General features: G+C 48.1%; 11 protein-coding genes across 11 annotated transcripts; 6 read left to right on the forward strand and 5 right to left on the reverse strand.

Annotated features, from left to right (window-relative positions):
- Positions 1-22: 22 nt before the first annotated feature.
- FTJAE_10026 (alcohol dehydrogenase) lies at positions 23-1197 on the reverse strand (the record flags this gene model as incomplete). Its single annotated transcript, XM_037342827.1, has 3 exons — positions 23-756; positions 810-987; positions 1033-1197. 3 exons carry the CDS (start codon positions 1195-1197, stop codon positions 23-25), a joined length of 1077 nt encoding a protein of 358 aa, XP_037202877.1.
- A 710-nt stretch (positions 1198-1907) lies between these two features.
- FTJAE_10027 (cutinase transcription factor 1 beta) lies at positions 1908-4526 on the forward strand (the record flags this gene model as incomplete). Its single annotated transcript, XM_037342828.1, has 8 exons — positions 1908-2047; positions 2094-2322; positions 2566-2646; positions 2695-3040; positions 3097-3169; positions 3267-3371; positions 3419-3598; positions 3647-4526. The coding sequence occupies 8 exons, from the start codon at positions 1908-1910 to the stop codon at positions 4524-4526; spliced, it is 2034 nt and encodes a 677-aa protein (XP_037202878.1).
- Positions 4527-4609: 83 nt separating this feature from the next.
- On the reverse strand, positions 4610-5932 carry FTJAE_10028 (dehydrogenase s; the record flags this gene model as incomplete). Its single annotated transcript, XM_037342829.1, has 1 exon — positions 4610-5932. The coding sequence occupies one exon, from the start codon at positions 5930-5932 to the stop codon at positions 4610-4612; it is 1323 nt and encodes a 440-aa protein (XP_037202879.1).
- A 531-nt stretch (positions 5933-6463) lies between these two features.
- FTJAE_10029 (allantoate transporter) lies at positions 6464-8364 on the reverse strand (the record flags this gene model as incomplete). Its single annotated transcript, XM_037342830.1, has 6 exons — positions 6464-6903; positions 6949-7238; positions 7291-7529; positions 7574-7633; positions 7680-8059; positions 8106-8364. The coding sequence occupies 6 exons, from the start codon at positions 8362-8364 to the stop codon at positions 6464-6466; spliced, it is 1668 nt and encodes a 555-aa protein (XP_037202880.1).
- Positions 8365-9102: 738 nt separating this feature from the next.
- Positions 9103-9657, forward strand: FTJAE_10030 (uncharacterized protein; the record flags this gene model as incomplete). Its single annotated transcript, XM_037342832.1, has 1 exon — positions 9103-9657. One exon carries the CDS (start codon positions 9103-9105, stop codon positions 9655-9657), a length of 555 nt encoding a protein of 184 aa, XP_037202881.1.
- Positions 9658-10479: 822 nt separating this feature from the next.
- On the forward strand, positions 10480-12398 carry FTJAE_10031 (major facilitator; the record flags this gene model as incomplete). Its single annotated transcript, XM_037342833.1, has 4 exons — positions 10480-10604; positions 10655-10820; positions 10870-10965; positions 11013-12398. 4 exons carry the CDS (start codon positions 10480-10482, stop codon positions 12396-12398), a joined length of 1773 nt encoding a protein of 590 aa, XP_037202882.1.
- Positions 12399-13464: 1066 nt separating this feature from the next.
- FTJAE_10032 (uncharacterized protein) lies at positions 13465-13797 on the forward strand (the record flags this gene model as incomplete). Its single annotated transcript, XM_037342834.1, has 3 exons — positions 13465-13612; positions 13674-13696; positions 13762-13797. The coding sequence occupies 3 exons, from the start codon at positions 13465-13467 to the stop codon at positions 13795-13797; spliced, it is 207 nt and encodes a 68-aa protein (XP_037202883.1).
- A 228-nt stretch (positions 13798-14025) lies between these two features.
- Positions 14026-14908, reverse strand: FTJAE_10033 (uncharacterized protein; the record flags this gene model as incomplete). The annotated part of the gene is made up of 2 exons (XM_037342835.1): positions 14026-14453; positions 14743-14908. The coding sequence occupies 2 exons, from the start codon at positions 14906-14908 to the stop codon at positions 14026-14028; spliced, it is 594 nt and encodes a 197-aa protein (XP_037202884.1).
- Positions 14909-15262: 354 nt separating this feature from the next.
- FTJAE_10034 (heterokaryon incompatibility protein) lies at positions 15263-17395 on the forward strand (the record flags this gene model as incomplete). Its single annotated transcript, XM_037342836.1, has 1 exon — positions 15263-17395. One exon carries the CDS (start codon positions 15263-15265, stop codon positions 17393-17395), a length of 2133 nt encoding a protein of 710 aa, XP_037202885.1.
- Positions 17396-17612: 217 nt separating this feature from the next.
- FTJAE_10035 (uncharacterized protein) lies at positions 17613-18716 on the reverse strand (the record flags this gene model as incomplete). The annotated part of the gene is made up of 2 exons (XM_037342837.1): positions 17613-18354; positions 18409-18716. 2 exons carry the CDS (start codon positions 18714-18716, stop codon positions 17613-17615), a joined length of 1050 nt encoding a protein of 349 aa, XP_037202886.1.
- Positions 18717-20583: 1867 nt separating this feature from the next.
- On the forward strand, positions 20584-21432 carry FTJAE_10036 (uncharacterized protein; the record flags this gene model as incomplete). The annotated part of the gene is made up of 1 exon (XM_037342838.1): positions 20584-21432. One exon carries the CDS (start codon positions 20584-20586, stop codon positions 21430-21432), a length of 849 nt encoding a protein of 282 aa, XP_037202887.1.

Genomic DNA, 21432 nt, shown 5'->3' on the forward strand with positions numbered 1-21432 from the left:
ACTCTACCTTGAGCTATGGCTCCTAAGTATGTCCAGCGATAGGCTTAGCCTGATACAACTCCTCCAAATACTTCACCTCCTCATCACTCAGCTTCTTCCCCCTCGCCCCAATAGCCTGCTCAATCCTCTCAACACTACTAAACCCAATAATCGGACTCGTGACCCTCTGATTAATCCACGCCAGCGCAACATGCGCCATAGGCCACTCATGCTTCTCCGCAACCTCAACAACCCTCCCAATAATCCTCTGATCCGTCTCCGACAACTCCCCAGACCCTTCCTTCTCCTCCCTACTCCTCTCCGTAGCTCCAAACTTCTCAGGCAGCCGCGCAAGATGTCCTCTACAAAGCGGCGCCCACGGAATTATCCCCACGCCGGTATCATTACAGAAACGAATCATCTCGCGCTCCTCCTCGCGGTATAAAAGATTATAGTGGTTCTGCATGCTGATGAATTTGGTCCAGCCATTCTTTTCGGCGACGAATTGCATGCGTGCGAATTGGGTCGCCCACATGCTGCTCGCGCCAATGTAGCGCACTTTTCCAGATTGCACTAGATCGTGCAGTGCTTTCATTGTTTCTTCGAGGGGCGTGTCGTCGTCGAAGCGGTGGATTTGCAAAAGGTCGATGTAGTCTGTATCAAGACGCGCGAGGGATGCGTTGACTTGGTTGAAGATTGCGGTGCGGGAGAGACCGTATTGGTTTTGGTAGTCTTTTGAGATGGCGAATTCGTCTTTGAAGTTGATGTGGCGAGCGCCTTACACTATCAGTATATGTGCGTGGGTGAGATTGAGGGGGGATGGTGATTACCTGGTTCTTCGCCTACGCCCCAGCGGCATTTACTGAGGATGACGACCTTGTGGCGGGGAATGTTGAACTTCTTCAACGCTTTGCCCACGATTTCCTCTGACGCGCCATTGCTGTAAGTATTCGCGGTATCCCAGGTGTTTAAACCACGATCATAAGCTGCTTTAAGAAGTTCCAGGGCCTAAAATAATCAGCGACATGCCTCTGCAATAAATTGGCGTCATACCTCATCTTCCCCGATCACCCAAGGAAGAACCCTCTTATCGCCAAAGCTCATACATCCAAACACAGGGACTGAAATACGCAGACCAGATTTACCAAGATTGCGATACTCGCATTTCGAAGCCTCGACGGATTGCTTAAGATGAGGGGGGAGTTCTTTTGCTGACATTTTTGAGGTGAAGAGTGAAAAAGAAAGGTTGGGATTAAGAGGGGAATAAAGGAGTATTAATGAAGTGAGATAGGGTGACATTGGGCGGATAAATAGAGAGCAATGTCATCATTGTGTTGCGTGCTTTGATACCCCGCTGCTGATGTTTACTGTAACAGTGTTTAATTCGTAGATGTGCTTATCTTGTGCATGAAGCTATTCCCAGTCTGTACACATCGCTTAGCCTATTCTCCATTGCAACACTGATCAACGCAATAACCTCTGACGAATACTGAGCTCAATTAACGTGCCTGACATCAATTGATCTCCAGTATATATTCTGCTAGATCTTCTTCACAACATTCCACCATCAAATCACAAAGAAAGGATGACGGTCTAACCCCAAGATTGGTCCTCTCGCTTCAGCTAAGCCAATTACACATCCAATAGCTCCCTTGGCTAGCTTTGGCTCCGGCGTCTCGACCCTCAAACCGCTTAGCTCACACCGTTCTAGCGTCTGCCAAACCAGTCAAATCTTTGCGGGGATTGATCTCCATTCTGTGGGGAAGAGCGTCGGCAAATGCCATCGGATCCCGGGGGCAGCTGACGTCTTGCTTTTCAATCCGAGGGTTGCGAGTTGACAACTTTGATCCAGCATCATCACCACCTAGAACGACCTTTTTTGCTACCTCAGTTTTAGGATTGTTGGGAAAATGCAGTCCACAAAAACCATGAGGAAACGAGTCTCGAGAGCTTGTAATCTATGTCGGGCGCGAAAAGTGCGGTGCATCATTGAGAATCCGGCTGGTCCCTGTGTCAATTGCAGACACAACGACAAAGTCTGCACATTCAAGCGTCGCCATGGAATAATGTACGCCTCATCTTCCCCTACAAATTCCTTCTAACTAAATCACCAGATCAACGACACCTTCACTACGACCAAACGATCCCCCGACGCCGCGATCAGTCGAATCAGCCACTACGACATCCGAACCCCGAAACATTCTCCCCGCGCCTACGACAATCACCCAAAACTCACAACAACAACCGCCAAACTTCAGCGCTGGATCGCCGACGCATCCCGATTACGCATTCCTCCAAGTCCCCGACACAAAAGACTTGCTCCCGCAGGATTTAGCATTCCTTGTTAGTCAAGGATGTTTTGTAGTCCCTCAGCGCGCGGCGCTGGATGATTTTCTGAGGCAGTATTTTCTGCATGTACATCCGATGCTTCCGATATTGAATGAGAAGGATTTTTGGCTTTCGTATAATTCGGTGGATAATGATGTCGAGTATGAGATGCCGATGTTGGTTCTGCAGGGGATATTGTTTATTTCTTCGGGGGTAAGACATTCAATCGAAGCATGGGATTGAAGCTGACGGGTTTAGTTTGTTTCGTCGGATACGATTAAGATGTTGGGCTTTGAGGATGTGCATCAAGCCAAACTCGCTTTTTATCGTCGATCAAAGGTATGCCCTCCATCCTGGATGTGTATAGAACGTGGCTAACGAATACAGCTCCTCTATGACTTCAGCGTCGAAAAGTCCTGCATCGCCATAGCCCAAGCCTCCCTCCTCCTCGCGCACACACACCTCATCCCCCGCTGCATAGCAGGCAACAAGCCCCTCGGCTCAATCTGGCTCGGCATCGCAATATCCTACGCCCGCGTCTCCAAAGCACACTGCTACTCCTCCCTCCGCCCCAACAAAGACACCGAAGTAGCCAAGGTGCAAAAACTACGCAACACGCTCAAGCGACTCTGGTGGTGCTGCATCATCTGCGACCGCCTCCTCCCCCTAACATCCCGCCAGAGCATAAAGATCACACCCTCAAATTTCAGCTTTTCATGCTCAAAGTTGGGAAGTGCGGATTTATGCGATGAGCTTTATAATTCTGATGTTTATGACTCTACGACCAAGACGTTGCATGCGGAGTTGCTTTCGAGGCTGGTGGATCTTTGTGTGGTGCTGACGGATGTTTTGACGGTTACGAGTGTGCTTTATAATAATCCGAGTTGGATGCTTTCGGGGAGGATGGAGGTTGGGAAGGATGCGAGTTTGTGTCAGATGGAGCTCTGTCGGTGGTATAGTTCGTGGAGTGAGACGAAGACGACGTTGGATGAGAGGATGGCTGAGGAGATTTCACCTTCTTCGTCGATTATCTTGTTCAAGAATCTCATTGAGATGTATTATCAGTGAGTCTCGATGGCAAGATATGGATTATATGTACTGACTTGAACAGCTCAGCGAGACTTTCAGTCTGCCATTACAACATTCTTCGATCGAGTTTATTACCGCCATCTCAATCCGATACCCAACTCCGACGACAAAGCGAAGATCTACAAGGCTCAGCATCGCGCGTGACAGAATGTCTTCTCGAATTCGACCGTCTAGGGTTATCACGCTGGCTCCCAATGACTGCGTAAGTCGTCCCTCACAAACCCTCAACTCATCACTAACAATTTTGCAGCATCGGATGCACGGCCTTCCCACTAGCCCTCCAAATGATCGACGTCGAGCTTCTTCGCCCCAAAAAAGCATCTTCACCAGAAGAAGGCGTCAAGCTCACCCAAAAAGAACAACACGTCGAAAACATCCTCAAACAGATGAAGAGCTACAAAAAGAAATACTACATCACAGACTGGGTCATGCGAGCTATTCGACATGTCGTTGAACTAGCCAGACAACGATCACCTGCGCCAATGTCCACCGATGACGATTCTTCACCGAGCAGTTGTCTCGACATGCTCAAAACACGACCGAGTTATTATCTACGACTCGTCATGACGCTCGATATGAGTATTAGCAACGGCAGACTCCCAGACGAATGCGATTTTCCCCCATCTCTACGAAAAACAGGTCGTGGGTTGAGCTCCAGATCTCAAGCTACGTCCATGCCAACGGTCGACGAACAATCAATGAAGCGTTTCTCCGCTATGAACAAACATCTCATCCCCGACAATCTAACAGACTTTATGGATCACAACAATCTCCTCTCTAACAACACACAAACTCAAGATTTACGTACCATCGACCAAGAAGCCTTCTTCAACAATAAACAACCCTTCCCCGCTGATCTGACAGCAGCGTTATGCGAGATTACGAATATTCCACCGCTGGATTTTAGCGATATGTCTTTGATGGATTCAACGCATTTTAATGATTTTGGCGGCGTTCCGTTTTGGCCTTATGATTTATTGGGGTCTCCGCCTGATCAGGCTGGGGGACAGGTGGAGGAGGTTGGGATGGGGGATATGTTTAACGGACTGATGGGGGAAATGAATGATAAGACTTATGAAGGGAATGGAAAGGAGGGTGCAGCGAATAATATGGTTATGGATTCTTTTTGAGCGTATGTATTATACTGGGAAGGATTATAAAAGCACTTGTTTTCATCAACTGAGATTTATGTTCGTGATTGTTGACTATCTGCCTACCACTTGACCAACTCCTGAACCTTGACAGGCATACCGCTCTTCATACTATGATTCGCCCCAACACCCACCAGCACCGCATTCCCTCCATCCCGAATATTAGCTGCCCTCTTAAAATTATCAACCTCCCCTCCCAAAAGGACATCCTTCAACAAAACAGGATCACCGCCTCCATGCCCCCCCTCCGTCTTCACAACATCAACAACATACGGCTTATCAAACAGCGGATAGACCACAATCTTGGTCTGTTCAACTCCACCCTGGATATACTTCTCATCTTCTCCCGACGCATCCTTCGTTACAGGGTCGCCGAGGGGGTTGTACCCGCTCTCAACGACGTTGACTTCGATGCGGCCCTTGCTTCCGTTGAAGACACAGCGGTATCCTTCCCATGGGGCGTAGGCGTATGTGTTGTATGTCATCACCGCGCGGTTCTTGTACTTGATTATCATGGAGAGGTTATCCTCGATTGTGATCCCCTCTGCGAAACAGTTCCTGTCGCGGATGTAGCCGTCTTCATGCTCAGCGTCAAGATACAACTTCTTCATCCGTTCATTCTCATCAAGCTGAAACGCAAAGGGGTCGTTCTTGGCATTTTCATTGTTCTTATACCTCTCACCGAGGTTCTTCTCCCCACGCCGCTCAGCGTTTTCTTTACCGTAGAAACGAAGATCGCCGAGGCAGTAGACAAGCTCAGGTTCAGTGTTAAGCCAGAAATGCACAAGGTCAAAGTGATGAATTGACTTGTGCATCTGAATACCGCCGCTGGTTTCTTTATGTCTATGCCAGCGACGCATGAAATCTGCGCCGTGCGCACAGTCGAGGATCCAGTCCATGTGAACTGTTGAAATCTCGCCGATGACGCCGGAGTCGATGAGTTCTCTGACTTTAGTATGATGCGGCGCATACCGATAGTTGAAAAGAACGCGGACTTGTTTCCCCGTCTTCTTCTCCGCGTCGATCATAGCTTGGAGTTTATGCTCATCGATAGTCATTGGTTTTTCCGTAATGGCGTCGCAGCCTAGCTCCATAGCTCGAATGCAGTAGTGATGATGGAACAGATCAATAGTCGTGACGATGACAACATCGGCTTTTTGCTCTTGGACCATTTTATCAAAGTCTGTGTCTTTGTACGTCCGTACTTTTTCACCGCCGAGTTCGACGATGTGCTCGTTTGCTACGTCCATGCGAGTCTGGTTCGTGTCGCAGATACCAACAAGCTTAGCGACATCTTTAAAGTCTTGGATGATAGCTTGGTAGTACATAGCCGAGCGAACGCCCATGCCAACAATGACATAGCGCTTAACTTGAGTAGTAGCCATGATGAAAGTCCAAAATTTAGTGGAAGAGTGACGATGAAGATGAACCCCTCATGGACAACAAGGTGTATAAATACCCCAAGAGGTAATCCGACGTCGGATTACTCAGAGTGAGATACCCCGCGTTGATTCGGGGGAGTATTTGCCGAACGAGGGACGTTACAACATGTCAGCATATGAGAGGTGGAGAGGGTTGCTTAGCTGGAGTGCAGATCGGGCCTGATTAGGCCAGTTACATTGGAATATCAAGATTCGTGGCATTCGTCGTTACAACTCGTTGGATGATTTTGGGGATTTGGGGGACTAGTTTCCACTGTAAATCAAGTCGGTCGCTATTTTTGACACCGAATTGGATCAAAAGCCTCACGATGTTGAGATCAACAATGGGTCTGAATGTTGGTCGCGGGAAGAAGACCGATTTGCATGATCTGGAGGTTGGGTGTATAGATGGTCTGGAATATTTTTTTAGAGATACCTCGCTTTGAAATCAGCACCGCAAACAGCTTCTATGGAGATATTGCTCCCCTAATTGATTTAGAATACAAATACAAATTCATCGTTGACCAAATCCGTCATATCATCAAACGCATGATCCCCAACCGTCGTATCCCTCGCATTTTCAATATGCTGACCCTCAGTAGCCTTGGATCTTCGAAGACGATCAGCTTCTTCAGGTGAATACAAGCTGTAGTCCACAATAACTGCATCCTTCCCCGCCATCACGCGACGACGACTGTGATCGCGATTCAGGTAGGTCAGATACATGGTCGTGACAACCACAAGACCTACAATTGCGATGTAGAGAAGCAAGTTCCAGTATAAGCCTCTGTGGTACTCGGGTGCTTCGGATGGTTTGTAGAGCAAGGGGCCGATGATGTTTCCGAGGGATTGGCCGATGAAGAGGACTGATGAGTTGCATTTGCCCTTGGTGTCGCCTGCGGTGTTGGAGGATGACCATGAGTAGATTAGAGGAACTGTAAAGTCAGTGAGTGAAGAAGATGTAGTGGGAAGAGACTGACTTATTCCTGGGAAGACGGAGATCATGTAGTATCCGCCTAGCAGAGTATTCCTGCCATCAGGTGTATGCGGCGTTGAGAGCATGATCATGCAGCCAATAATTGGAAACAGAGCCAGGAACGCAATGACTGGACCTTTTTTATGATACTTGGTCGCTACATACGAACCTCCAACTGTAGAAATGAACTGGACAACGCCAAAAGGGGCATTGAAGAGAATGGCCTGGAAAGAATCGAAGCCAAAGGATTTGATGAGGAGAGGGCCAAAGGAGCCGACGCCACCAGAGGGTACTCTATAGATGAGCATGTCAGCAAGTGATCCTGTACGGAAGATGGAATACGTACGAAATGCTGAAAATGAGAGAGAACCAAAGCCAAGTCTTCAAATCTCGCATAGTCTCCCAGAAATGATCCCATCGCCATTGTCGCGACATGACACCCGTTTGATTCATCCTCAGCCGTTCAATGGCGATGAGTTTATCGTGCTTATCGAGGAATTTGGCCTCCGCTGGCGAGTCGGGCATGTATGAGAATAGAACGGTGGAGAAGCAGACGGTGATAATTCCAAAAGCGACAAAGATAGTCTGACACGTCAGTAAACCTCATATCATAGAGAAGGCTCGCTCACCTGATATGGTTTCAGCCCAAACGGCAGCTGTGCAAGCCACCACGTCGCCAAACTCCCAAACTAAGCCCGTCAGTTCATTCCAACCTCATCAAGTGTTTCTACTTACAACACCAGTGAATCCATTCATAGCATACCAATACGACATTCTAAGCGGCTGCTCCCTCCTCCTCCAAAACATCTGCGTAATAGCCACAAAACTCGGCGCAATACTAGCCTCAAAAGCACCAAGCCAGAAACGTGCGAAAAGCAAACTGTGAAAGGTATGCGCCGCCGCCATGAATGTGAGAGTCAAGCCCCAGAGGGTGACCATGCAGCTTGTGAATTTCCCAATGGGGAGTTTGACGAGAAGCCACGCTAGCGGGAATTGCGCGATGAGCTGGGCGACGTAGACTATTGAGCTGAGCCATGAGAATTGATTCCCCTTTAGATTCGTGTCTTCGATAAGCCCGAAGATGGAAGCATATGCGATGGTCGCTTTATCAAGACCTGAAGATGTTAGTATCATTTCGTGAAGGGTTATGTGAGATATTACCTTGGAGGAAATAAACTGCTAGCATTAGAGGTAGAACAACCATGTCAATACGCTTCAAAACGCGCGCATCGTCCTCGGGCGTGACTTTGATCCTTCTTTCAGGCGAAACACCAAGTCGCCTCATTAAATCAGCTGCTGCGCTTTCTGGGTGACTTCGCCCGCGCGCTTCTTCGCCGTCGACGAGATTCATTAGTGGGTGTTGGTCGTGGGATGACGCGCCCGATTCGGGGGATGTGGAGCCCAGGCTTCGCGATGACATTTTGATGGAGTAAATTAATTGAGGAAATGAGCGTAGTGGTAAAGTAGATAAATGAATGAGTGGGGGTTGAAAGGACAGGTTTATGTTGCGATGGAGATCGATCTTGGGGTGCAAGGGATGGGAAAGGGATGATGACGGCTGATCTTGGCCAATCATGAGGGTTTGAGACGGGTTAGATAAGCAGACAACCATTCGCGATAAGATCTAGGGTAGCTGAACTCGAAGTTCATGATTGCAGGCCTCGGGACGTTGCAGGATGAATATCGTGCTAAGTCATCTGAAATCAATAACAACTGAGCTCATGGGATGGTATAGTTTTATTAGTTAGATGAGCTACGTGAAGTCCATGATATGTCGTGGCGCAGTTTGATATTGTGAGATCGGTCATCATTCACATGCGGTCTTCAGTTCAAGGGTTACAACGCGTAATTCATTATTGAACTCCTGCGTAGGTCATCCATGCGACACAAAATTGCGATGACCCGAAGCCATCTTCATCAAACTTGATATTGTCAATGCTGTGAGACGCGAATCTCGTAAATGATGCATACAACGATATTATAGCATCATAGCAACGATTACCTGCATCGACATACGTAGATCACGATACTACGTCATCCGCCACCCCCACCTAACTACAAGCTTCATAAAACAAACCAGGTTTCCTAGCTCATCAACCTCATCAAGCCACATCATAAAACCCCATCTTTCCCAAAAGTCACACTTCAATACTTCCCTATGAACGAAGCACTAGGATCAATCTTCTCCGGCGCAATCCCAAGCCAATTCATGGGTTCCCAGAACACCCCCGCCGACGGCGCAGCCCCATCGGAGAGCAAATCCAACACCCAAGAGCGCATCGCCAAAGAAATCCACACACGCGTCGAAGAAGCAAAAGGCCTGCAACAAAAATCCCTCGAGCTCCATGAAAAAGCCGATAGTACAGAAGACCCCGAAGAAGCGGAGAATATACGGCATGAAGCACGAGAGATTGATAAAAAGGCGGCTAAGCTCATGAAGATTGCTGAGAGACTAGAAAAGGGATGGATACAGGGCGGTGCGATGGGGACGGGGATAGGTGCGGGTGTGGCGAGTGGGCTGGGGCTGGGAGTCGGGGCGCTGTTGACGGGGGTCGTGGCGATTCCGACGGCTGGGCTGGGGTTGCTCATTGGCGCGGGGACGGGGCTTGCGCATGGGAGTTGGGTCAAGTTTACGGATGCGTTTACGAAGGATGAGGCTGATGAGATTGTTAGTGAGGCTACGGAGGAGGCCGAGAAGATTGCAAAGGGTTAGAGTTTGAGATATTTGGATCTGGGGATGGAGGGTTCACGATATGCCAGGTTCTTCAGATTGCATTTGGGACAGCATATGGTTCACGGTTACTGCTAGCCATCAATTTCAATCTTTCGTTATTCTATCATCTCTCTCTTTCAGCCAGTCACTTGCAGTGGCATCAACCAGCCCGGGCTATCAGTGCAACAGTATATCAAAGGTGACATCAATCTCTGCAACAATGCAGAGTCCCGTCTCGCAAGCAATGACACGCTGATCAATAGCTCCTACCTGCTAAGCATCTCCCTCGGACAAATCCCGTCCCATTCCAACCCATCGGTACCCAAATCCGCAACAGCGGAATCACCACCGCCAAGGCCCTTCACCCACTTCCATCCTAGCTCCAACAAACTAAAAAAACCCAACCCATCATCAGCCCATTTCTCAGTGGAACCCCTTAACCGACCGACCAATCTCTGACAGGATCAGATAAGATCTCAACGGTCTGATAACCAACACCCCAGCACTTGTTCATCTCGCCAACAGCGGACAATCCCAAAAACAGCCTAACTCAAAAGTTAAATACCGTATTTACGTACTTAGCGTGTGATGGGATGCTTAAAAGCAAGGTTAATTCGAGGAAGGGGTCCACGCCAAGACTCGCTATCAATCAGCTTTCTTGCCCGTTATAAGAAAGGATCATCGTGGTAAGTGAGTGGATTAGGAAATAAGTGCCGTGGGTTTGAGGGGATTGTTTGACACTTAAGGCGCCGTCTTTCCAGAATCTTTGAGGGAAATATCTCACCTTTTTGAGTACTGGCTTGGATATCGCAAGTCGGCAAAATGGCTGATAATACAGAGCGAAAGAGTGGAGAGGTCGTGGAGGAGGAGATTTCGAGACCTGGTTCTACGAATGAGGCTTTTAGAAAGCTATGGACAAAACGGACCCTCGGTTTCGCCATTGGATGGTAAGTTTATTGTTACTCTCGTTGGTGTTTGGTGAGGCTAATTTGGGCAGTATTCTTGTCATGTTCTTCTTTATGAACTTGACGGTTTATACGGGTAATGTGTACGAGCCGTATGCGACGAGCCATTTCAAGGCGCATTCGCTTCTGGCGACTGGTGCGATTGTCAATGGCCTTGTGCGCATTGTTTCGTATCCACTGCTCGCTAAGCTTGCCAACGTAAGATTTTGTTGCAATTGATGGCTTGGGATTTGGCTAATTGGTGTAGTATTTTGGTCGTCCGCAGAGCTTTGCTGGTGCTGCTATTTGCATGGCTATCGGCAACGCTATGTACGCAGGTTGCTCCAACGTCGACACTTTCTTGGTACTCACCCTCTCCCTAACTCAGTTCCCCTGGCTAACAAGTAAAAGGCAGGTGGAATTTTCGACGTCTTTGGCGATACATGGTGGAACATCATCCAACAGATCTTCGTCGCAGACATCACAACCCTCGTCAACCGCGGTATAATCTTCACCCTCCCCGAATCCCTCTCCGCAATCCCAACCCTCTACGGCGGAACATATCTCGGTGAACACATGCTCCTGCACTCAAGCTGGAGATGGGGATACGGCATGTGGGCTATCATACTCCCCGTCACTGCCATCCCCACCATTGGAATCATGATCTGGATGAACCGTCGTGCTAAGCGCATCGGCCTCATCACCGAGAAGATTTCATTCATGCATGGTGCGGAGCCTGGTGTTGTGGGCAAGATTAAGCATGTTGCTACGCAGCTTGATTTGATCGGTGCTCTTCTCCTCATTGGTGGTCTTGCTATGACGCTGTTGCCGATGACCATTGCGGGGAGGAATAATACCGATCGATGGAGTCGACCTTCATCTATCGTTCTTATCATCGTTGGTGTTTTGACCTTTATCGCGTTTTTAGTCTGGGACGGTAGATTCGCGTCGAACCCGATTATCCCCTACCGAACTATTCGCGAGCGCAATGTCATTGTCGCGTGCGCATCGTGTATCGTCATCGCAATGGCTGATAGCATCTACCGACCCTTCCTCTCAAGCTTCTTGCAAGTCGCAGGGCATTACTCACCCGGCGCCGCAACACGTGTTGACAACGCCCAGCGCGTGGCTTACAACATCGGTGCACTCGTCGCTGGTCTTTCCCTCAAGTTCGCCAAGAACACAAAGCCCTTCATCATGCTCGGCGTTGTTCTTATAATTCTCGCCTGCGGTCTTCCCATCTATCTCACCAACATCTCCGGCACCCACATTGCCAGCGAAGCCGCTTTCATCACATCCAAGTCCCTTCTCGGAGTTGGTCGTGGCTTTACCCAAGTCCCACTCCAAGTATCGCTGCAAGCCGTCCTTGAAAACGAGCAAGTTGGTATCGCAACAGCTGTCTTCCTCTCATCCCTCGGCTTCGGCTCCAATCTCGGCGTCACCATCAGCGGCGCTATCTGGAACTCTGTTCTTCCCCGAAAGCTCAATTCGTACTTTGGTAAAGAGGAAGGCGGCAAGATATTTGGCAGTATCGTTGTCGCGCGTGCATACGAGGTTGGAACTGCTGATAGAAACGCTGTTGATGAGTGCTACCGTGAAACTCAGCAGACTCTCGCTATCGGATCTGTCTGCGTGTCGGGTCTTCTCTTGATTATGGTTTATCTGGTTCGCAACGTTAAGCTTGGAGCTGAGGATGAGAAGAGAGCGGCGCAGGCTGATAAGGAGCTTGCGTGGGCGATTAAGCAAAAGGAGGCTCAGGAGGACGCCCCCGTCGAGCTTGAGAGTGGCAGGCGTTAAGAAGTTGATCAAGGCGTTTGTCAGGCCTTCCATTCGTCCTAAGCCTGAGACCTTGGGTATAAAATAGTGGCGTGAAGAGGTTCATCCTCCACAGTCTGAACCTGTACTGCGACCTAAGCAGTAGTATCGGGACTGAGAAATAGATTATCATAAGAAAGCGTATTCACATGCCATGGCGACTGTTGTTTGATCCATAGTACCTCAAAACGCCAGGCTCAAGATATAATAAGCTGCCAATGGTGCTTAACCCAGGCAAATAGAACACCTTTTCACCTTACCTGACTACCATGGATCGGAATACCGTACGAGACGTGGGAGTTTTCCACGTTCCAACTCTTGCTAACCCCTAGTAGGCAGGTGTAGGATCTCAAACCTGTCAAGCGTGAGTGTTGACTTGCGGATACTTTCGGCCCCTTTACTCACCCGTTGGTCGCTAGATTGGCCACATCCGGGGATCCGACATATGGTAGAACAAGTCCGACTCTTATGTGCCAAGCAGCCCAGAATAGCCCCAAGAAACTGTGAAGTTGTCGAGTATTGGCCTCCTTGCGCCTCATCGGACGGTGGGTACACGACTCAAACCCCAGCGATTTCTGGACATATCGCCGCGGGAAAGTACAGTTGCCAACTGAAAGTTTATCACATTGCCAGCCGCTTTGGGGATCTTCTCCGGCCACGACAGCGATGGTCCGAAGCAAGACGTACATGAGGGTAATGGTCAGCTTCCGTAGCTTGCTTGGCAGTGATATTTACGAAGAAGGCCCATAAAAGGAAGCTTATGTTACATAAAGCTCCACTGCTTGCTCTAATTCTTACAACTAATAGGTCAGGATACGGAACTCGCTTCGTTGGAGCATGCATTGGTATGGCGCGGGAAGATGCTTGAGTTATCTGATCATCTAATCAGATTATCTGAAGGAAGCAACCCCTGCTACCATTAATAGCTCATATAAAGCCAGCATCATAGGATCCTAGTGTTGGTCTATAAAAGGCTGGCAAAGCCCCCTTTTTCTCCCAAGCCTTCATCATCAGTCACTCATCTCATTCAACTTTCTCCATCTCTGCAATGAAGTTCTCTACCATCTTCCTCATAATCACCTCCGTGGCTACTGCCATGGCCGCTGCTCTTCCTGAGCCTGAAGTCGAGATATCCGGCAAGCTTGTTTCTCGCGATGAGTTCGAGCTTGCTATTCGTCAGGCGGGATGCTCTGCTTGTATCCAAGGCATTCGATGCTGCAATGGCTCCTGCATCCGTGGATGCTAAGTTTTGTACAGGGACTCAAGCATTTATGGATCAGGTTAGTTGAACGCTGGTACAACCAATCGCTTTGGAATTAAGAAAGCTGACCTAAATTTTCGTCAGGACCATCTGCTAGCTTTCGGGTACCGAAACCTGTGAGGGATATAGGTATCTTGCTGTACAGGACCAGGAAATTCCTTTAAGGGAAATGCGTCTTGTAACTACAAGTCCCGAGTTTGCCAGGAAGCGCACTGAGTCTAATTATCAGATAGGCCAGAGCTTTAAATCTATAGTATTTTTATCTAAGACAAGTCTTTCTGATAACTTTATATAAACTATTAACAATAGCTTCAACAATCATGTGCTAATTGCAAACGCCAATCAAGATCAGAACAACATAAGTACCGGAGCCCAATAACTAAAGATGTATCCTGGCTCAAACTTCTTAGCCCTGTTACGTTCTGTTGACGGGGAAGATGTTATGGTGACAGTACTCCTTGTTGCCGCAGTGGTCGCAGTGGTCGCAGTGGCCGCAGTGGTTGCAGTGTTTGAACCTGTATCGCTCATTGTCGAGGTCTCTTGCGCTGACTCCGTTGTATTCGAAGGCCCTTCTTGGGAAATTGGCGCAAAGCTCTCTGCCAGGGCTTCCTTGGGACATTCCATGTAAACGAGTGCACGCAAATCTTTGAAGTAGCGCTTCTTCTTAGGGTCAAAGCCGGTAGATTTAAAATTGGGCAAGCCGAGTTCCAAGTTAAAATTGTGTCTGATATGACAAGGTCTACAGAGATCCTTGGTGGGAACGATGTCGCGAGGGCCTAATTCATGCATAAATTCATCGATGATCTCTTAACAAAAGGTCAGTATAAAACACTTGTCAAACTTTTTTCGAAGACCAACCAGTGCAGTATCTTCCTGTTCCAGCATCCGTGTCACAAGTCAAGTTCCAAGATCGCCAAATATTATCACCAGGGGCGATCAAATCTTCAAGACCGCATTCCTGGTGAACCGCGGTATTGAAGGTCTTCAGTGATCAGGAGCAGGTCTTGGTGCACATGTCATTTGTGAGTTCATTGCCATCATCGTCTTTGAGCGCTGGAAACTAACCATAGCTATAATAAGAGACGTATTTGTTGCAATCAATTTCGGCCGTAAGGGCTTTAATGTAGGCCTCAGACTGAACGTTGAAACTGCTACCTTCACTACCATAGAGATGCAATGCATCTGCAATCAGATACAGGCTGCAGGCAAAAGTAAGTAGGGACAAACGCATGGTGAAGGAGAGGCGTTCATGGAGTTTTTTAAGAGGGGAAGAATGACTATCAAGTCTAATATGTATTTCTTCGAATAAGCAGCATATTAATAAAATTACAATTACAATTAAACAGCCTTACTTTATACTGCCCTACTTTACACTGCCTTACATTACAGAGTACACTGCCTCACTTTACACTGCCTCACTTTACACTACCCCACTTCACACTGCCTTACTTTACACTGCCTCGCTTAATATTAAAGCAAACTAGGTCTAATAATTATATTATATATATAAAAAATTCCATCTCCCTAATTATCTTCTGCATCAGAACTCAACATCTAAATATTATTGCAAAGGAACGAAAAGAGAATGGATGCCTCCGCGACACTTCAGACCTGTCAATCGCCACTTTATAGGCCACTGGAGCACCCAAACCGCACTGTTAGACTGCTTATTCTTCAACCGTCAGCAAGTCCTCTTACAAAACTAGATGGAAGTCTCCATCCTATATCACTCGATCTCCGCCCAGCGTACCTAGCTTTGTCATACGTGTGGGGCGATGCGAAAAACACTCAGTCCATGGCAGTGGATGGGCACGAAGTTGCTGTGACTGTCAATCTCGCGTACGCGCTGCGTTGTGCCAGATTACCAGATAAGCCAGTTGTTATCTGGGCAGATGCTCTGTGCATCGACCAGGCAAACGAGGAAGAGAAATCAGTCCAGATTCAGCTCATGGGCGCGATATATCAGAATGCATACAAGGTTCTCGCGTGGTTAGGCGCAAGCGACCACGACAGCGACCACGCGATAGACATTCTCAATAAAATGGCGACTGCGATCAAACAAGAACAGGATCCGCGGGATGGAGATGGAAGCTCCATTGCTGATGGTGAGACCAGCAGCGATGAAGAGGAGTCGCGATGTACCATGATGGGAACTTTGCGGGTCCAGATCGTTGAGACTGAAGAAGAAATAGCAGCAAGCATGGACGATTTCGGCAAGGCCCTGGATGGCCCTAATTGGCTCCGCCATTTACCGGAACTGTGGACAGAAGACACGCAAGAGCTCTCTTCCTTTCAAAATCGTGCGTGGGATGCCATTACGCAGATCTTTAAAAGGCCCTACTGGAGTCGTGTCTGGATATACCAAGAGCTGGTACTCGCCTCGAATCTCCACTTGCACTGCGGAGAAAAGTCTATTAGCTGGCAAGACCTTTGCTTAGCTGCTTTCGGGACCGACCTCATGCTCAGGAGGGATGACCAACCGCCGCTCTACTTTTCTCCTTCTCTTTGGTCAAAGCTCACTTCTCTACCTATGCATCAAGTTGTGCTCGTACGCCATGACAGGCAGCAGATGGCAAAGGGCACCATACCTTCGTTATACAATCGCCTGGAACTTCAGTGGCGACTCGAGGCATCAAATCCCAGAGATCTTATCTACGGCCTGCTTGGGGTTTCACAAGCAAGTATTGTGGTCGATTATTCGAAGCCTCTTCACCAAATCTATCACGATTATGCCAGTGGCTGGATACGATGGGCTTGCGCCCAGAACTCCTCGCCTAACCCTCTGAGCTGTACGATGGTGCCTGTGGTATGGGCAGGTATTGGGTACGAGACTTGCACACAAACGCCTTTTCCGGCCCCATCCTGGGTCCCTAACATCCAAAAGCTTCGACCATTGTCAAACGCATTGACCGGATCCGGATGTTCATTTCAAGCTTGTGGCAGAACGAGACTGGAAAACGCAGTTAAATCCATTGATGGGAGTTTCCTACACTTGCGAGGGCATATATGTGACAAGATCACTCAAACCTGGCCTTTACCTATTGCCGAGAAAACCTTCTACGGAGATTTACCCCGCATAGCAGATGCCATGTCAGCGAGGCATCAAGCCAAGGAACATCCGATGAGGATCCCACTCTTAGACCTGCTGTTCCGCACGGTACTCATGGGGCGTTGGCCTGGTAGTGATCGTCCCTTGTCAGTTTTGAGCATATCGACGAACGATGAATTCATGTGGAAACGGCGTTTTATTCACGACCTCACCAGGCACAAATTTGCAGAGCTGCGCAAGTCCAGCAATGACGAAACTGAACAGTCTCTCAGAGACCGTATTCTTAGACAGTGGCAAGTCGAAGGGCCACCACGGTCCTGGCAAGAGGTCATTGTGAACATCACCAGTGCAGAGGAATTTTGGAACACATATAAAGCGGGCGAGACTGATGGATGGGAAGAGTTCCTTCTTGTGTCTAGGCGCAACATAAAGGACACATGTCTCTTCCAAACAACTACAGGATACTATGGCTTGGGACCCTTGATGGTAGAGAGCAGCGATCTAATTTGTGTCTTTCCAGGAGTTCGTCTCCCCATGATATTGCGTCCTAAAGGCAACAGTTTCCAGCTTGTGGGAACTTGCTATGTCTATGGGCTGATGGACGGCGAAGCTGTAGGCGATGATGTTCAGGCCTGGGAGGCTTCTTTATCCGATTTTGTTCTCATGTAGTTAAGAGGGTAGGAGCATTCTGGTAGCTGTAATTCAGTCTTCCGTGTCTTTGACCAGACTTAAGGAGGTCAAGGATACTCTAGAAACTTTTAATAAACTGTCTAAAATAACTAAGTAATAGCCAGTCGTTTATAACCTTTATGAACCTAGTCTTAGGGGAGTTGCCTAGAAAGCTGACATTAATAAATAACTTTTACCAGCAAAATCCAATAGACGTCTATTCCTCTTCTGTCGGGACGAAATTTGCCTCAAGCTCGCGTTGAATACTGTTAGCGTCAAAACCCTCCAGTTCATCTCCCTTAATAGACCAACCCTGTGCTTCAATGAAAGCCTGCACCTCACGCTGAAGCTCTTCAACATCCTCATACTCAAGCTTCCAGCACTTGTGAACAATCTTCCCCATAAACTCATCCTCAAGATCAGGCATCCAGTCTTCCTCCTCCACCAAGCGTTCAGTCTCGCCCCAATCTCTTCCTAAACCGTTACCGGGCATTTGAGAAGTCATGAACTCATATACCAATCTTCCAAACACGAACATGTCGGTTTTGCGAGTCGGATACTTCTCCCTTCGCTCCCAAGGGAGGTGGTCCGGCGAAAACTCAATGCCGCTGTAGAAGTGACCGGGAAGGTTCCAACCATTGCTTGGGTCCTGGAAGTCAGCACCTATAAAGCCTGCCAGCGCGATTGATAGAGACCCTGTGGTGAGCCAACAGTTCTCCTCGGTGATTTCACCGTAGGCAATACCACGAGAATGGATCAGCGAGAGGGCTGAAAGTAGCTGCAAGCTCCACTGGTAGGCCAGAGGTCTGAACTCCGGCTTCAGACGGCGATTTGGAGGTGCACAACCCTCTTGCGAAGCGAAGAGTTGAGTACCGTAGTTCCCAAGGAAGTGATCAAGATTGCTATATGACGGTTTCGGAAGGATTGGAAGACCTGTCCAAGCGTCTTGGCCAATAACACTCGTAATTACATTAGCACTAGTCACGAGAAATGGCAGTCAATTGGCGACTTACGGCACGATCCTGGGGTGCTCTTCACCAATCATGTTATAGGCATAAGAAGTTTTGAAGCAGTAGAAAGCTTCGGCGTCCTCACGCCAGGATGCATCCGCGTCATCATCCTCTAAGGTATCAGTCCAGAATCTGCAATGCGGTGTAAATATGACAGAGTCAGCATCTCTGGAGTTGACATGAACGCTTCCAATATCTATCCACTCCGGAAGACGGGGACCTTTAGGGTCGTATAATGGGACAGTTCGAGGCCCAGTAGCCGTCCGATAGTATGTTCCCAGCTGGGCCATATTGCGTACACCTCGGGCCATAGTGAAAGATGGACAAAGATATGATCAGTCTTGGTAGAGATGAACAGATGCAAAATCGTGGTTGTTGATGAGTTGAGGTAGTATTCCCATCCTTTTTAGGCAGCAGGAGCAGGGCTTTCAGAACACTCCACTTCGCTGCCTGGATCCCCGAGTGCTTTGGCCACTGATATTCATCACATCCCCTGTAAGGATCCTCAAAGTGGACTGCCAAGGATTGATAAGATAACACAACCCACCACAAACAACTCAGCGTTCTGAATCTTCATAGCAGCGATACGGCAGCACATTGGCACGGAAGTCTATTGTTACTGACATAAGATATTCCTAAAGCTAGATTTCAAAATGTGCTCAAGTCTGCCTGTTGTGCAGCTGAATCCTATTAGGACAGAGTTTCATAAAGTTTAGATAAGGCAGGATTGTAATAATAATGCCAGACGCTGGCTGATCAGGGAGGATATGTTGATCAGATAATTCAATAGCCGCGTAGCAAGAGCAATATTCACATCTCCCAATAACTTACCCTCTACAACGAGAGCCTGTGCGTGTGAACATCATATAGCCAAAATAAATGTAATATTGGTATAACGTTATGTACAGTAGCAGCATGGAAGAATTTCACATCTCCCTAAATGACTCTCTTGAGTTTGAAGAAGTCGGCGGTCGCTCTAGAGATTGTATCTCCATATCAACAGTCACATAGATCTCTCGACTTGCAGATGCATCATCCAACTGCTCCCACGGTCCTTCTGCATTGGAATTGATCAACAGTCCTTTATTTCGTCGCCTGGTGGAGGGGGCTTTTTCTTTGCCTGTGACTATTGATATTCCCTGTCCTATGAAGTGTCCAGTTTGTCCCAGGGACTGGTCATGGGGAGAGTCGAAATGGACCCAGTTCTTGAGAAGCCTTCGTAAAGAGGGGAGTGAGCCGGCTATGATACTCGCGCCTGACTCAAAGACGATCCATAGCGTGATGTTTCCGACGTTATCTGTACTCTTGAATACATTTAAGAGTGGTTGGATGCGATATAATACTTATAAACATAATCTTGGGGATAAACATAGTATTTAATGTATGGAAGTCGTATAGTAGTGGCGAATGAAGGGCTATTCAAGGTACGAGTCACAATAAACTAGCATAACAACACTTCCAGAGTCAACTTACAGAACACCCAATGCAAGAATAATACTAATTGAAACTCTGGTGGCCGTATTCATCTGGGTTTTATAGACCATAAATCCAGGTAAGATAGCGCAGGCCCAATCTGTCGTACCAGCTGCAGCTGAGACAAGATAATTAAGACTGATTATAGTAGTCGGAGGCGAGCAAGTTCCAGCATATTTTGTAGCAGAAAGCGAGAAAGCTGCTCCGTTCTCTGGGATGTCTCTAGCAAAAGGAATAGCTTTTCGAATTATCGCCATGCTTCTATCGGGTCGTTGGAGACAGTTCAAAGTCGTTGTATCCTTAGCCATTGTGAGACTTATTGAGACAGCACATCACAGAGAGGTGTTTTGTACGGTGCGTGACCTTTGACCGCCTTACATTTTTTCCCCAAATCAGTATCCTTGAAAGAATGATAAACTATTGACTAGAGCCTTCCACAACATTAGTTTCTTTATGAAGCATCAAACTGACCTGGACATTTGCCCATTAACCCTTTTATGTTTACAGTGATTAAAAACGCCATACCCTAGAGCTCTTGTCCTGAGTTCGACTGACGAATCAAAGCTTGCAGACCCCTGCATTTACGGGTCGGCAGTTAGCACGCACTACGGAACAGGCGGGGGAAGCCGCATTCAATTTCGGAGACTTCTCCAAGCCACCTGTCTTCCCAACCGTTTAACGACCTCAATAAAGTGGCGCATCGCCATGAGTATCTCATCAATGTACGCGGCTTTTGAGCCGTATATCGACATTCCCTTCAACGCATCCCTCAGCGGAATCCTCTTCCTCGCTTACCGCTGCCTTATCTCCAAACCCGGCCTTCTCCTCACCATCGTCTACACCACCAGCGCCATCATCATCCTCTTCGATCGAACCTCCACCAAAGGGGAAATGGCCAAAACCATGGCCACTATGCCCCTAGGCCTCGGCTCCGTCCTTCTCTTCATCGTCGCTAGCAGACCGACCAAAGCGGAATGGCTCCACGCTTTCACTATTTACGTCAACTTTGCAGTCTACGGCAATATTTTCATGATGATCGCGACGCCTTATGGAGGGACATTCCGTGGCATCTGCTGCAAAGCCGCTTGCCTCTCTCTCTCCGCTTGGATTATTCTACAAGGGTATCAAGTGCAGTGGAAAACTATCATGTTACATGATAACCTCTTGGTCTTCACCGCTTCTTCCAAGAGCTGGATTTTCGCGCATGCAGTCTACAGATTCATTCTACTCACACTGCCATGCTTTGGATCTGGAAGACGCCACCGGCTTATGGAAGTGTATTCTCTTGGTCTGACGTATTTATTGTCATGGAGCACTGGACTACCGTTTGAGTACTGCTTCGGCATGGCGGATACTATCGTGGCGCCTGCAGTCACGGCGTGGTCATCCGTTTCCAAGACTTTTAATATCATTCCGCGTGGTGCGGGAAAGAATCAGTCATCCGCAAGCAGCATATCGGACACTGGGGATATATGCTTGGGAATCGTGGCACTCGCTGTTGCTGCTTATGCCGGCCTTAACACGCTGTCTCTAAGTCGTTCAGTGTCTTCATGA

The sequence above is a fragment of the Fusarium tjaetaba genome (assembly GCF_013396195.1).
Source record: "Fusarium tjaetaba strain NRRL 66243 chromosome Unknown NRRL66243_c0000231, whole genome shotgun sequence".
Lineage (NCBI taxonomy): Eukaryota > Fungi > Ascomycota > Sordariomycetes > Hypocreales > Nectriaceae > Fusarium > Fusarium tjaetaba.